The sequence below is a fragment of the Ixodes scapularis genome, unplaced genomic scaffold (assembly GCF_016920785.2).
Source record: "Ixodes scapularis isolate PalLabHiFi unplaced genomic scaffold, ASM1692078v2 ptg001080l_1__unscaffolded, whole genome shotgun sequence".
Classification (NCBI taxonomy): domain Eukaryota; kingdom Metazoa; phylum Arthropoda; class Arachnida; order Ixodida; family Ixodidae; genus Ixodes; species Ixodes scapularis.
In genome coordinates this window covers 520,300-532,961 of record NW_024610096.1, presented here as the reverse complement: position 1 = coordinate 532,961, position 12,662 = coordinate 520,300, and the positions used below count along the sequence as shown (strand labels likewise).

The 12,662-nt window shown below is 48.9% G+C and overlaps 1 protein-coding gene and 6 non-coding genes across 7 annotated transcripts; all 7 read right to left on the bottom strand.

The window, feature by feature from the left end:
* Nucleotides 1–3,257: 3,257 nt before the first annotated feature.
* On the bottom strand, nucleotides 3,258–10,809 carry LOC121834298 (the record flags this gene model as incomplete). Its single annotated transcript, XM_042288076.1, has 2 exons — nucleotides 3,258–3,963; nucleotides 9,677–10,809. Coding segments are annotated over 2 exons (1,839 nt in total), but the record flags the coding sequence as incomplete, so codon positions are not given.
* On the bottom strand, nucleotides 6,031–6,102 carry Trnad-guc. Its single transcript has one exon. It is a non-coding gene; the product is annotated as a tRNA-Asp (tRNA).
* Nucleotides 10,810–11,021: 212 nt separating the features above from the next.
* Nucleotides 11,022–11,093, bottom strand: Trnad-guc. The gene has a single exon. It is a non-coding gene; the product is annotated as a tRNA-Asp (tRNA).
* A 90-nt stretch (nucleotides 11,094–11,183) lies between these two features.
* On the bottom strand, nucleotides 11,184–11,255 carry Trnad-guc. The gene has a single exon. It is a non-coding gene; the product is annotated as a tRNA-Asp (tRNA).
* A 91-nt stretch (nucleotides 11,256–11,346) lies between these two features.
* Trnad-guc lies at nucleotides 11,347–11,418 on the bottom strand. The gene has a single exon. It is a non-coding gene; the product is annotated as a tRNA-Asp (tRNA).
* A 95-nt stretch (nucleotides 11,419–11,513) lies between these two features.
* On the bottom strand, nucleotides 11,514–11,585 carry Trnad-guc. Its single transcript has one exon. It is a non-coding gene; the product is annotated as a tRNA-Asp (tRNA).
* A 94-nt stretch (nucleotides 11,586–11,679) lies between these two features.
* Nucleotides 11,680–11,751, bottom strand: Trnad-guc. The gene has a single exon. It is a non-coding gene; the product is annotated as a tRNA-Asp (tRNA).
* Nucleotides 11,752–12,662: the final 911 nt, after the last annotated feature.

Genomic DNA, 12,662 nt, shown 5'->3' with positions numbered 1-12,662 from the left:
GAACAGTGTCTCCACCTTCCACAAACAAATATCGTATGCCATACGGCGTTAACGGGAGATCTTTTTTTAAAGTTCTTTGAAGGATGTCCCAAAAAAACACCGCATCCCAGCAATCTAGGAATACATGTTCTAAGGTCTCGGGTTTTTTACACAGCAAGCAGTTTTCAGACCATGCTACTGGTATGCCCTTGGACACTAACCAGGTTTTGACAGGGAGCGTTTCACTGTGCAGTTTAAAGAAAAACGTTTTTGCACATGCGGGGACAATCATTCTCTTGACTCTTTTTAAAACGTCTTGTCCTGGTGCGGCACTGTACAAGGATCGGTACAAGGGGACGGGAAACAGCGAGTCGGTCAGATCTCTCGACAACCGTTTACGGGGCACTCCTGACAAATATTCTTGCGAAAACCGCGCTCTTAAAAACCTATATGCGTCGATGACTTCCTTTAAATACCCTCGAATCAGGCCGCTGTAGCCACTTGACGCCACAATAAACTCAGGCATCACGTCTCGTAACCTCACTTGAATCACGGTGCGTAAAAATGGGTCCCTTTGGTCCCGAAGGAAAATAAACCTGTTCACGAGCTGCCTGATGAATAAATGAGAAAGACCAAGGCCCCCCGTTTTGACTCGGCGGAAAATGTTCGTTCGACTAGTTCGCTCCCAAACCGAATTCCATATAAAAACCGCAAACACTCGGTGCATACGTTGAATGTTATTCCGTGAACAGTGCAGCACCTGTAGCACGTACCACAGCTTAGCCATAAAAAAAACATTGCATACTGTGGCCCGCGCAAACATAGACAAACAGTTTCCCCCCCACTTGGTCGCCTTTGAGCGCATGGCTTCTGTTTCTTCGCGCCAGTACTCGTCATTGTTTCGGTAGTGTTCCAAAGGCACGCCAAGATAACGCACGGGCGTGGCAGACCAGACAATGCGTTCAAACACCATTGGCGTTGACGGCCAGTCGCCGTGCCAAAAACCGGTACACTTGTGCCAGTTCACTGAACTACACGTGTGTTCACAAAACACCCTAGTTAGATCAATGGCTCTTTTCACACTTTCCTTGTCGGTACAAAAAATAGCTACGTCATCCGCGTATGACAGCAGACGAACTTCGCTAGCTTGCAAACAAAATCCTTTCACATAACTATCGCGTATAACACTTAAACAAAAAGGCTCCAAGAAGATACAAAAAAGCAGCGGCGAAAGTGGGCAACCTTGCCGCACGGATGAAAAAAGGCGAATCCGTTCGCTAACACTCTTGTTGATAACTAAACTGGTGGCACAGTTACGGTATGCCATGCGCACGCCATCACACAAAACTGATCCTAAATTCACATGCTTCAAAATAGAAAAAATAATATCGTGGGACACCCGATCAAAAGCTTTTTCGAGGTCTATCTGTACCACTGCGACCCTTCGGTCCATCGCATCACAACATTCTAAGATGGAACGCGCAACATGTACATTCGTGACGATACTTCTCCCCTTGATACCACATGTTTGATGCGGACCGACTATAATACTTATAACGCTTTGTAGCCGTTCCGCCAGCACCTTCATTAAAATTTTGTAATCAACGTTGGTCAGTGTTATAGGACGATAGGACCCTACTTGGCGGAGTTTCACGTGATCTTCACACTTGGGAATTAAAATCGTATGGGTACATAGAAAGGACGGATGCAAAGCTTTAAGACGGTACGCTTCACTAAACACACGAAGCAATAAAGGTGCAATTTGGTCTTTGAAGGATTTATAAAATTCCGCTCCCAGACCATCCGGTCCAGGCGATTTTCCGGGCTGCAAATGGTCTATCGCTTTTTCAACTTCGCCCAAAACTATTGGCTGTTCTAGTCTTTCTTTAAGGTCTTCTTCTAGCCTCGTCATTAACGGCAGATAAAGCCTTTCAAACTCCGTCAACTTCGGCGTGCGATAACTGAAAAGCTCCTGATAATATTCGACAAACGCGCGTTCCACGGTTGTTCTATCACTAGACAGAACTCCTTGATACAAGATTTCGCTTATTTCATTTCCTCGCGCGTACTTCTTTTCTATTCCCAAAGCTCGTTTTGTTGGTATCTCGCCAAGCGATAACCGTTTCAAACGCGATCGCACCATGGCTCCCTTATAGCGTTCGGTATCAAGAGCCTCGAGTTGTTTTTTCAACTTGATTATGTCTTCTGAAAAAAGACCTGGTGAACGACATTCTTGGCGCGTTAACTCTTGTAGCAGGCAGCTTAGCTGTCTTATGTATTCCGTTTCCTCGTGTTTTAAAAAACTAGATCTTTCGATGGCACTCATTTTTATCTCTTGTTTAAAACATTCCCATTTTGCGCCGATACCATCCTCTGCGCGAGTCAAAGAGCAGAGATTTTCCCGAACATTCCCTACGAAGATATCGTCCTCTAATAACTTAGTATTAAATTTCCACAATTCCCAACTGAATTTCTTGTTAGCGTCCGGGGAAGAGGACAACATAAAAGAAACGAGGCAGTGATCGCTAAAAGATACGTGATCCACTGCGTAATTTTTGCTTATCGCGATAAGTTCGGGGGAAACGTAGGCCCTGTCTAAACGCGTGTGGCTCGCTCCTTGGAAGTGTGTAAACTGTAGGCTCCTTGCACTTGATGAAAAGTGAGCAACGTCTTCCAGTTCACACCGCTGTATCATATCGCACAAGTATTCAGAACTGACGTCTCGATATCGTGCTCCATTCGATCTATCCTCTGGGGCGCAAACGCAGTTAAAATCCCCCAACAAAATGACTAGGCGATCTGTTTGAATATACTTCGTAATATTTTCAAAAAAAAACCCGTCTTTCCTCAACCCGGTTAGGAGCATAAATACACACAACGCGAAAGGTGAAACTACAATAAGAAAAATCACAAAGTACCATCCTCCCCGACTCACAACTGATAACTTGTTCAACCTTTCCAATACACTTTTTAAGGAACACCAAACATCCTCCGGACATCCCAACTGCGTGGCTAACGCACACATTGTACTGAGACCCGAAAATCCGCACCATGCTTTCCGTCCGGTCTTCACTTTCTATCTTTGATTCTTGTACTGCGACAATGTCGAGGTTTTTATCGGCAAACAGGCGGCTCAGCTGACATTGCCTGCGTCTAGAACATAGGGCCCGCACATTTATAGTGCCCACACATAGGGGTCTTTCAAGCATAAGCTTTAGGTGGAAGCCCGGTGGAGAGCATAGAACTTACAAGGTCAGTCAGTGGCGTGCCGAAAAGACTTACTGCTTCTGTTCCTTGTTACGCGTTAAAGGCACAGACTGGGTCTTGAAACGTCCTACCTTGCCACACCACTCGCGTTCTAGGCGCCTCAGCTGAGCCTCCCCCCGGCCTGAAGGTGGGTCCTCCAGCGGCCGTTTCGCGCTCCCCGTCACTACGTCCATATCGTTGTTCTGATCGTCGTCCTTAGAAACTACGGCGTCTTCTCGTTGCGCGGGTCCCGCCGAGGTGCTAGAAGTCTCTGTGGCTTGATCGGGCACAACGTCTTGGCTCGCCTCGGTGTCCACCTTTTCTCTCGGTGCCCCGTGCGGAAGCTCCGGTGCCACAGGTCCTGGTATTGAGCTGGCCGCTGCCGCCTCGTTGCTTGGTTGCTGGGCCAGTGAAGTCGACGGTGCGGCTGCCATCTCAGCCTCGTCCTCGTCCATCACAAGCTCGGATGCTACCGTGTCGGTGTTGCTGCCGGTGACACGGGCGTACGTCTTGACGCAGTCCCTGGTTTCATGCCCGAAGGCCCGGCACTGCGAGCACCGAGGTGCTCTGCAGTCTCGACGTATATGGCCAGTGCGCCGGCAGCGCAGGCATATCGGTGCGCGTCCGGGGACGACGACCAGGACCGTGCCTCCGCCAATCCGAAGCTGGTGTGGGAGGCTCTCCAACGGTATGCCTTCGTTCAACGTCATCCGCACGGCCAGCGTTGTAGACTCGACGTCCACGAAGCCTTCAACCTTCCAGGTCTCTCGAGTGATATCCTTGACAGACCCGTACGGCTCGAAGGCCCGTCGCACCGAGTCCACCGGGACGTCAAAGGTCACCCAGTGGAGCTTTATACGCAGCTCCCTTCGGCTGGGGTCGACGACGTGGCACAGCTTGCCCTTTACCTGCAGACTTCCGGCCTCCAGCAGTTTCGCCTTCGCCTCCGGCGTGCGCAACTTGAGCAGCCAGACGTGACTCATCTGGTAGGCTCCCAGGCCTGCCACGTCCGAAAGAATGCCTACCTGGTGTAACGGCTGCCTAAAGTCCTCAATCCGGTAGGGGCGTCCTTCAAGGTCAGCGTGAAGTACAACGCTGAGTTTCGCCGTCTCCCCGGTCGGCAGCGGAGGCAGTTGAAGCCTATAGTCCTTCGGCAAAAGGGTAACACCATTATCACCGCGGCCGGGCTCGGCCGCCCCCGATGACGGAGAGCGATTCATATCACGTCCGCTCGCTATCGCGTCCGGAAGTGGAATCTTATTTTATTTCTTTATTGCAGGAGGAATGCAAAAACGGTCATGTCACTTTAAAAAAAAATGCTCTGCAAGACTTATTGCAGGGTACATTAAAATCCTCGCATTTCGAGGAGCGGTTTACAAATGTCTAGCCACTCGGGTTTTGTTTTACGGTTTGAAAAAACACTTTCCACTTGCTTAACAAGGCTGAAAAAATAATGATGCACTTCTTTCACACTGGGGTCGGCATGACGGACCGCCATGCGCGACCTCCAAATACTGCACAAACCCAACAACATAATCATATCAAAAGGTATGCCATCATCGTTACTCACATTCAAGAAACGTATAACTGATGGGCTAATGCACAGTTGTTTCTTCAACGTGCGCTGCAGCACATCCCAAAAAAAAAACCGCATCCCAGCAAAAAATGAAAACGTGCTCGATGGTCTCAGGTTTCTTACATAAAATACAGTCTACCGACCACGGAACATCAATACCCTTTCCTTCAAGCCACACCTTAACGGGCAGTGTATTGGAATGCAGTTTAAAAAAGAACGTTTTAACGGAAGGGGGAACGCACATATTCTTCACTCGCTTGAGCACATCTTGGCCCCCGCTACAGACTACAGTTCTATACAACGGGGTTGGAAACAAACTTATCAATAAATCGCGTGTAAGTGTTTTCTTGCTAACAGCAGACAAATACTCAAAAGAAAAACGAGCAGACAAAAATAACACTGCGTCTACCACCTCCTTTTGATATCCCACTAATCTCTTAAGTTCGCCGCCATGAGACGAAACGAGAAAAGATGGCAAATGAGGAGACAATTTGGTTTGTATAAATGTACGTATGAAAGGATGCTCTTGGTCTCGTAGAAAAAAGAATCGGGACACAATCTGTTTGCAAAACAAATGCGAGAGACCGAGACCACCGTGACGAATCCGATGGAAAAGATTGTCTCTCCTCATCGGCTCCCACTTTGAATTCCAAATAAACGTGGCAAAAACACGGTGAAATTTCTGCACATTCAAGCGAGCACAATGAATGGCCTGCATCACGTACCATAATTTTGCAATGAGAAAAATATTACATACTGTCGCTCTGGCAAATATGGACAGCTCACGCTGCTTCCAACGGGAAGCGCGTCTGTCCAGGTCGGCGGCGACTCCCGACCAATAGGATTTGCTTTGCCTGTAACATTTTAGTGGCACACCGAGGTAAGTGCACGGCACACGGTCCCAACACACCCCTTCAAACACCGAAGGGGTTGTGGCCCACTCTCCGTGCCAAAACCCACGGCACTTGCTCAAATTTATGGCTGCCCCTGTAGCCTTACAGAAGTCTCTTGCCAACTTCACAGCCGCGCTAATACTTGGCTTATCGCTACAAAAAACCGCGACATCATCTGCATAGCTCATGACTTTTATCTCCTCATTTTCCATCCGGAATCCGTGACATTGATACTAACGAGGAGAGACGGCAATAGCTGGATGGGAACTCTACCGCAACCTGGACTTTTCAATAAAGTAAAAAAAAAATGTGGGGGTAAAAAAAAAAAAAATTATGCTCCCCGTCGGGGAATCGAACCCCGGTCTCCCGCGTGACAGGCGGGGATACTGACCACTATACTAACGAGGATTTTTTTTTTTTTATTTCTTTATTGCAGGAGGAATGCAAAAACGGCAATGTCACTTTAAAAAAAAATACTCTGCAAGACTTATTGCAGGGTACATTAAAATCCTCGCATTTCGAGGAGCGGTTTACAAATTTCTAGCCACTCGGGTTTCGTTTTACGGTTTGAAAAAACACTTTCCACTTGCTTAACAAGGCTGAAAAAATAATGATGCACTTCTTTCACACTAGGGTCGGCATGACGGACCGCCATGCGCGACCTCCAAATACTGCACAAACCCAACAACATAATCATATCAAAAGGTATGCCATCATCGTTACTCACATTCAAGAAACGTATAACTGATTGGCTAATGCACAGTTGTTTCTTCAACGTGCGCTGGAGCACGTCCCAAAAAAATACCGCATCCCAGCAAAAAATGAAAACGTGCTCGATAGTCTCAGGTTTCTTACATAAAATACAGTCTACCGACCACGGAACATCAATACCCTTTCCTTGAAGCCACACCTTAACGGGCAGTGTATTGGAATGCAGTTTAAAAAAGAACGTTTTAACGGAAGGGGGAACGCACATATTCTTCACTCGCTTGAGCACATCTTGGCCCCCGCTACAGACTACAGTTCTATACAACGGGTTTGTAAACAAACTTATCAATAAGTCGCGTGTAAGTGTTTTCTTGCTAACAGCAGACAAATACTCAAAAGAAAAACGGGCAGACAAAAATAACACTGCGTCTACCACCTCCTTTTGATATCCCACTAATCTCTTAAGTTCGCCGCCATGGGACGAAACGAGAAAAGATGGCAAATGAGGAGACAATTTGGTTTGTATAAATGTACGTATGAAAGGATGCTCTTGGTCTCGTAGAAAAAAGAATCGGGACACAATCTGTTTGCAAAACAAATGCGCGAGACCGAGACCACCGTGACGAATCCGATGGAAAAGATTGTCTCTCCTCATCGGCTCCCACTTTGAATTCCAAATAAACGTGGCAAAAACGCGGTGAAATTTCTGCACATTCAAGCGAGCACAATGAATGGCCTGCATCACGTACCATAATTTTGCAATGAGAAAAATATTACATACTGTCGCTCTGGCAAATATGGACAGCTCACGCTGCTTCCAACGGGAAGCGCGTCTGTCCAGGTCGGCGGCGACTCCCGACCACTATAGGATTTGCTTTGCCTGTAACATTTTAGTGGCACACCGAGGTAAGTGCACGGCACACGGTCCCAACACACCCCTTCAAACACCGAAGGGGTTGTGGCCCACTCTCCGTGCCAAAACCCACGGCACTTGCTCAAATTTATGGCTGCCCCTGTAGCCTTACAGAAGTCTCTTGCCAACTTCACAGCCGCGCTAATACTTGGCTTATCGCTACAAAAAACCGCGACATCATCTGCATAGCTCATGACTTTTATCTCCTCATTTTCCATCCGGAATCCGTGACATTGATTACTGTTCTGAACACTTAAACAAAAAAAGTTCCAAATAGAGGTTAAACAATAACGGCGACAAGGGACATCCTTGTCTTACGGATGTTCGCACACGTATCGGTTCAGTCAATTCCCTGTTCACAATGAGCCTAGTGGTACACTCTTGGTACGCCATTTTAACCCCGTCCAAAATACGCTCGCCCACATTCACGTGCTTTAAAACATCAAAAAGGACATCGTGCTTAACACGATCGAAAGCCTTATCTAGGTCCAGTTGAAGCATGGCAACTTGGCCCATGCCATCGTCACATGCCTCCAAAACAGTTCGGGCAACGTGCACATTCGTCAAAATAGATCGACCCTGTATTCCACAGGTCTGATGATCTCCAATGAGCTGGCAGGCAACACTCTGGAACCTCCTCGCTAGGATTTTAGCAAAAATCTTGTAATCTACATTACACAGAGTTATCGGGCGGAAACCAGTGACTTGACGTAGTTTCGCAACGTCATCGCTTTTGGGAATTAACACAGTGTATGTACGTGAAAAAGACGGCGGCAGCACTTTCCTATCGTATGCCTTACAAATCACTTCTAAAAAAAGCGGAGCGATTACGCTCTTGTATTTCTTATAAAATTCGGCGCATAGCCCGTCCGGTCCTGGCGTTTTCGATCTCGGCAAATCGTCTATTGCTCTCTCGACCTCTTGAAGAGTGATCGGCTCTGTGAGGTTTTCCTTCTCCTCTTCCGTTAGTTGCGGCAGGGACTCTAGAAGTTTTCCACACATAGGGTCCTGCCTTCCTTTCACTTGGGTTTCAAAAACTTGCCTATAGTGTGCGACAAAAGCCTGCTCAATACTACTTGGGCTCGTGTTAATCACTCCGTTGTACTCGATTTCGCCAATTTCGTTGCGAAGCGCGAACCTTTTCTCATCCGCCAAAGACCGTTTAGTAGGCTGTTCTCCCATCAAGTACTTCTCTGATCGAGCCCGAACAATGGCTCCGCGGTAACGCTCTTGATGAAAATGCGCCAGGCGTTGCTTAACCGTTTCCAAATCTTTAAGAGCTGTGCCGGGTCGCTCACACTCAGCTCTTGACAGAGCTTGCAAATCTTCGATTAAACCACGTTCGTCGCAACGCGCCTCGTACGCTAAAATCGACGACCTTTCGATAGCGAGCATCTTCACTTCCTGTTTGATGAGCTCCCACGTCTCGAATATATCGCCCCTTGCGGTTTTAAAAAACGTTTTGAAGACGTTATTTACCGCTGCAAGAAAACTTTCATCATCAAGCAGTTTTGTGTTAAGCTTCCACAGCTTCCAGTTAAACTTGGCCTTCGGCGGCGCTTTTTCGCCGATCGTTGTCGAAATCATGCAATGATCCGAAAAAAACACAGGTGTGACGCGATACTTTCTTAACACTGCTGCCGCGGAGGCCGATACGTATACTCTATCTAGGCGCGCATGAGACGACGCTTGGAAATGGGTGAAACGAATCTCGCTCGTTTCGTTCGTCACCGTTCCGGCGTCAACCAAGTCAAAGTCTTCAACCAGTTCGCTTAAAACGTGCGCACTCTTGTCGCAGCTCCGCCTCAGGGGCGTTCTGTCTGCTGCCCTTACAACGCAGTTAAAATCGCCCAACAACACAATCGTTTTATCACAATCTAGAAAACGGCGTAAGCCAATAAAAAAGGAAACACGGTCTTTAACCGTACTAGGCGCATACACACAAACAATTCGCCACTGAAAAGACGCCAAAGAAAAATCGCACATGATGAACCGCCCTTCCGTGTCGGTGGTTACAGCTAACTCCGACAAGGGCAGGGACTTTTTAAGAAAAAGAAAACATCCGGCAGAAAAACCAACCGCGTGGGTGACACAAACTTCGTACGACTGCAGAAAAGGCCTAAGCGCACTAGCAACCTGTTCCTCCTCAGCCATTTTAGTCTCTTGCACCGCTAAGAAATCGGGTTTCTCTTGAAGCAGCAAACGCTGCAATTGGTATTGTTTTTTCCTGGCGCTCAAACCTCGAACATTTAGCGATGCGACCGTTATTGCTGGTTGGAACGTACAAATCATGTGTTTTGCTGTAGCACTTGCCTTGGCTTTCGGACGTCAGTCTTTGTAACCAGGCGTTAGCCGCCTTACTTGCTGTTGAGTCGCCTCCGGTCATCTGGGGTTAAGGTGGGCGTGGGCTGGAAACGCCCCTTCTTTGTCCTCTCCATCCAAGGGTTGGGCCTGGGTGTCATGCCCGGCGTCGGTGGAGGGTTCTCGTCGAGACCACGCTTGATGGACTCGGTGGTTTCGTCCATAGTGTCGTGACCTTCGGAAGGCGCCTTCTCGAAAGTCGGGGGGGAGGCCTCGCGCGGGGCTACAGTCTTCTCCATTGGCGTCGCCGTGGGAGGGGGTGCCGCGCTGCCTGGTTCAGGAAAGCCACCAGCCACCTCCTTCTTCTTCTTGTCCTTTACCGGCGAGACTTCAGTCGAGCCGTCCGCTCCAACAGAATGACTGCAGGGCTCACCAGACGGTGGAGCTTCGTCTTGTTGTCCCTGAGCGGAACGCTCAGCCTCGTCGATATCCATGGTCAGGGGCGAAAGGTCTTCCGCCGCCGCTCCACCAGTTACTCGGGCGTAGGTCTTTACGCACTCCTCCTTCTCGTGGCCGAAACGTGAGCACACCGAGCACTTAGGCACGCGGCAGTCGCGCCTGATGTGCCCGGCACGCTTACAGCGCAGGCAGACCGGCGCCCCCCCCGGGATTACGATAAGGACGTTCGCCCCCTGAAGCCGCAGCTGATGAGGCATTCCGTCGGGCGTGACGCCGCTCTTCAGCGTCATGCGTGCCACCCGGGTAGTCGACTCGATGCCCTCGAATCCCTCGACGCGCCACTTCTCACGTGCGACTTCTATAACCTTGCCGTAGGGCTCCAAAAGCTTGCTCACCGCGTCGTCCGTCACATGATACGGGACCCAATGGAGGCGTAGACGGACTTCCGTGCTGCTGGGGTCGATGACGACACACCTCAGGTCCTTCACCTTCAACTCTTTGCAGTCGATGAGCCGCTTCTTGGCTTCCGGCGTTCGCAGCGTGGCTAACCAGACGTGGTTCATCTGGAAAGCACCGAGCGCCACAATCTCGGACAGGACGGCGCACCGCTTCAGTTCTTGCCGGAAATCTTCGATACGATAGGGGCGGCCTCTCAGATCGCAGTGCAAAAGTACTGAATTTAAAATTGTTGCACCCATTGGGATGGGAGGCAACACCACCTTGTAGTCCTCGGCAGACGATGACGCAGCAAAAGTACCGCGGCCAACTGGGGCCGTTGTCGCAGCTCCGTTGGAGCCAGCCATCCTGCGACCGTTCTCGGCGAGTGCCAGAAGCAGAATGTATACTAACGAGGAGAGACGGGAATAGCGGGACGGGAACTCTACCGCAACCTGGACTTTTCAATAAAGGAAAAAAAAAATGTGGGGGTAAAAAAAAAAAAATTATGCTCCCCGTCGGGGAATCGAACCCCGGTCTCCCGCGTGACAGGCGGGGATACTGACCACTATACTAACGAGGAGAGACGGGAATAGCGGGACGGGAACTCTACCGCAACCTGGACTTTTCAATAAAGGAAAAAAAAAAATGTGGGGGTAAAAAAAAAATTATGCTCCCCGTCGGGGAATCGAACCCCGGTCTCCCGCGTGACAGGCGGGGATACTGACCACTATACTAACGAGGAGAGACGGGAATAGCGGGACGGGAACTCTACCGCAACCTGGACTTTTCAATAAAGGAAAAAAAAAAAATGTGGGGGTAAAAAAAAAATTATGTTCCCCGTCGGGGAATCGAACCCCGGTCTCCCGCGTGACAGGCGGGGATACTGACCACTATACTAACGAGGAGAGACGGGAATAGCGGGACGGGAACTCTACCGCAACCTGGACTTTTCAATAAAGGAAAAAAAAAAATGTGGGGGTAAAAAAAAAAAAAAATTATGCTCCCCGTCGGGGAATCGAACCCCGGTCTCCCGCGTGACAGGCGGGGATACTGACCACTATACTAACGAGGAGAGACGGGAATAGCGGGACGGGAACTCTACCGCAACCTGGACTTTTCAATAAAGGAAAAAAAAAATGTGGGGGTAAAAAAAAAAAAAAATTATGCTCCCCGTCGGGGAATCGAACCCCGGTCTCCCGCGTGACAGGCGGGGATACTGACCACTATACTAACGAGGAGATTTTTTTTTTTTTTTTTTTTCTTTATTGCCTGCTTTGACATAAGCCAACACAAGGGACGCAACCACATACATATGCACACAAAGTTAAAACGCGTCAGCCAAGCGCAGCTGCCGCGAGTACATTTAAAAGCGCTTCAACGAGACCAAATCATCAAGTATTCGCAACCATTCAGGCGGTTCAGGCAGCGCGCGGAATACCTCGCGAATATAGGAAACGTTTTCAATGAAATAATCTCTCGCAGGGCGCACATTTACATCTGCGTTATGCACACCCGTCCTAGTCCTCCACAGGCTGTGGAGGCCGAGGAGCATAAACATGTCGTACGGGATGCCACCTTCGTTCTCTAGCGGCAAGAAACGAATCCCATACGCAGTTAGAGGCATGTCTTTCTTCAACGTGCGCTGAAGAACATCCCACAGGAACACAGCGTCCCAGCAGTCGATGAACACGTGCTCTATAGATTCGGGAACCTTACAAAGAAAACAATTTACAGACCACGGCACAAAAATACCTTTCGCTTTGAGCCACGGTTTGACTGGGAGCGTGCCACAGTGTAGTTTAAAGAAAAAAGTTTTCGTCGATGGTTTGACCGGCATACTCTTTACCCTTTTAAGCACATCCTGCCCTGGGCCCCACCCGTACAATGACCTGTAGAGAGGGATGGGCAGCAAAACGTCTGCTAGATCTTTGTAGAGTCGTTTTCGAGGCACGGAACTCAAATACTCCATAGAAAAGCGTACCGCTAGAAAACGAACAGAAAGTACCACTTCACGGAGAAAACCTTGAATACTAGCGCGGTAACCGTCACTGGTTGACACTACGTACTCAGGTAGTGCATTTCGCAGTCGCACCTGCATGACTGCTCGCAAAAAGGAGTGTTGCTGGTCACGGAAAAACACAAAACGAGA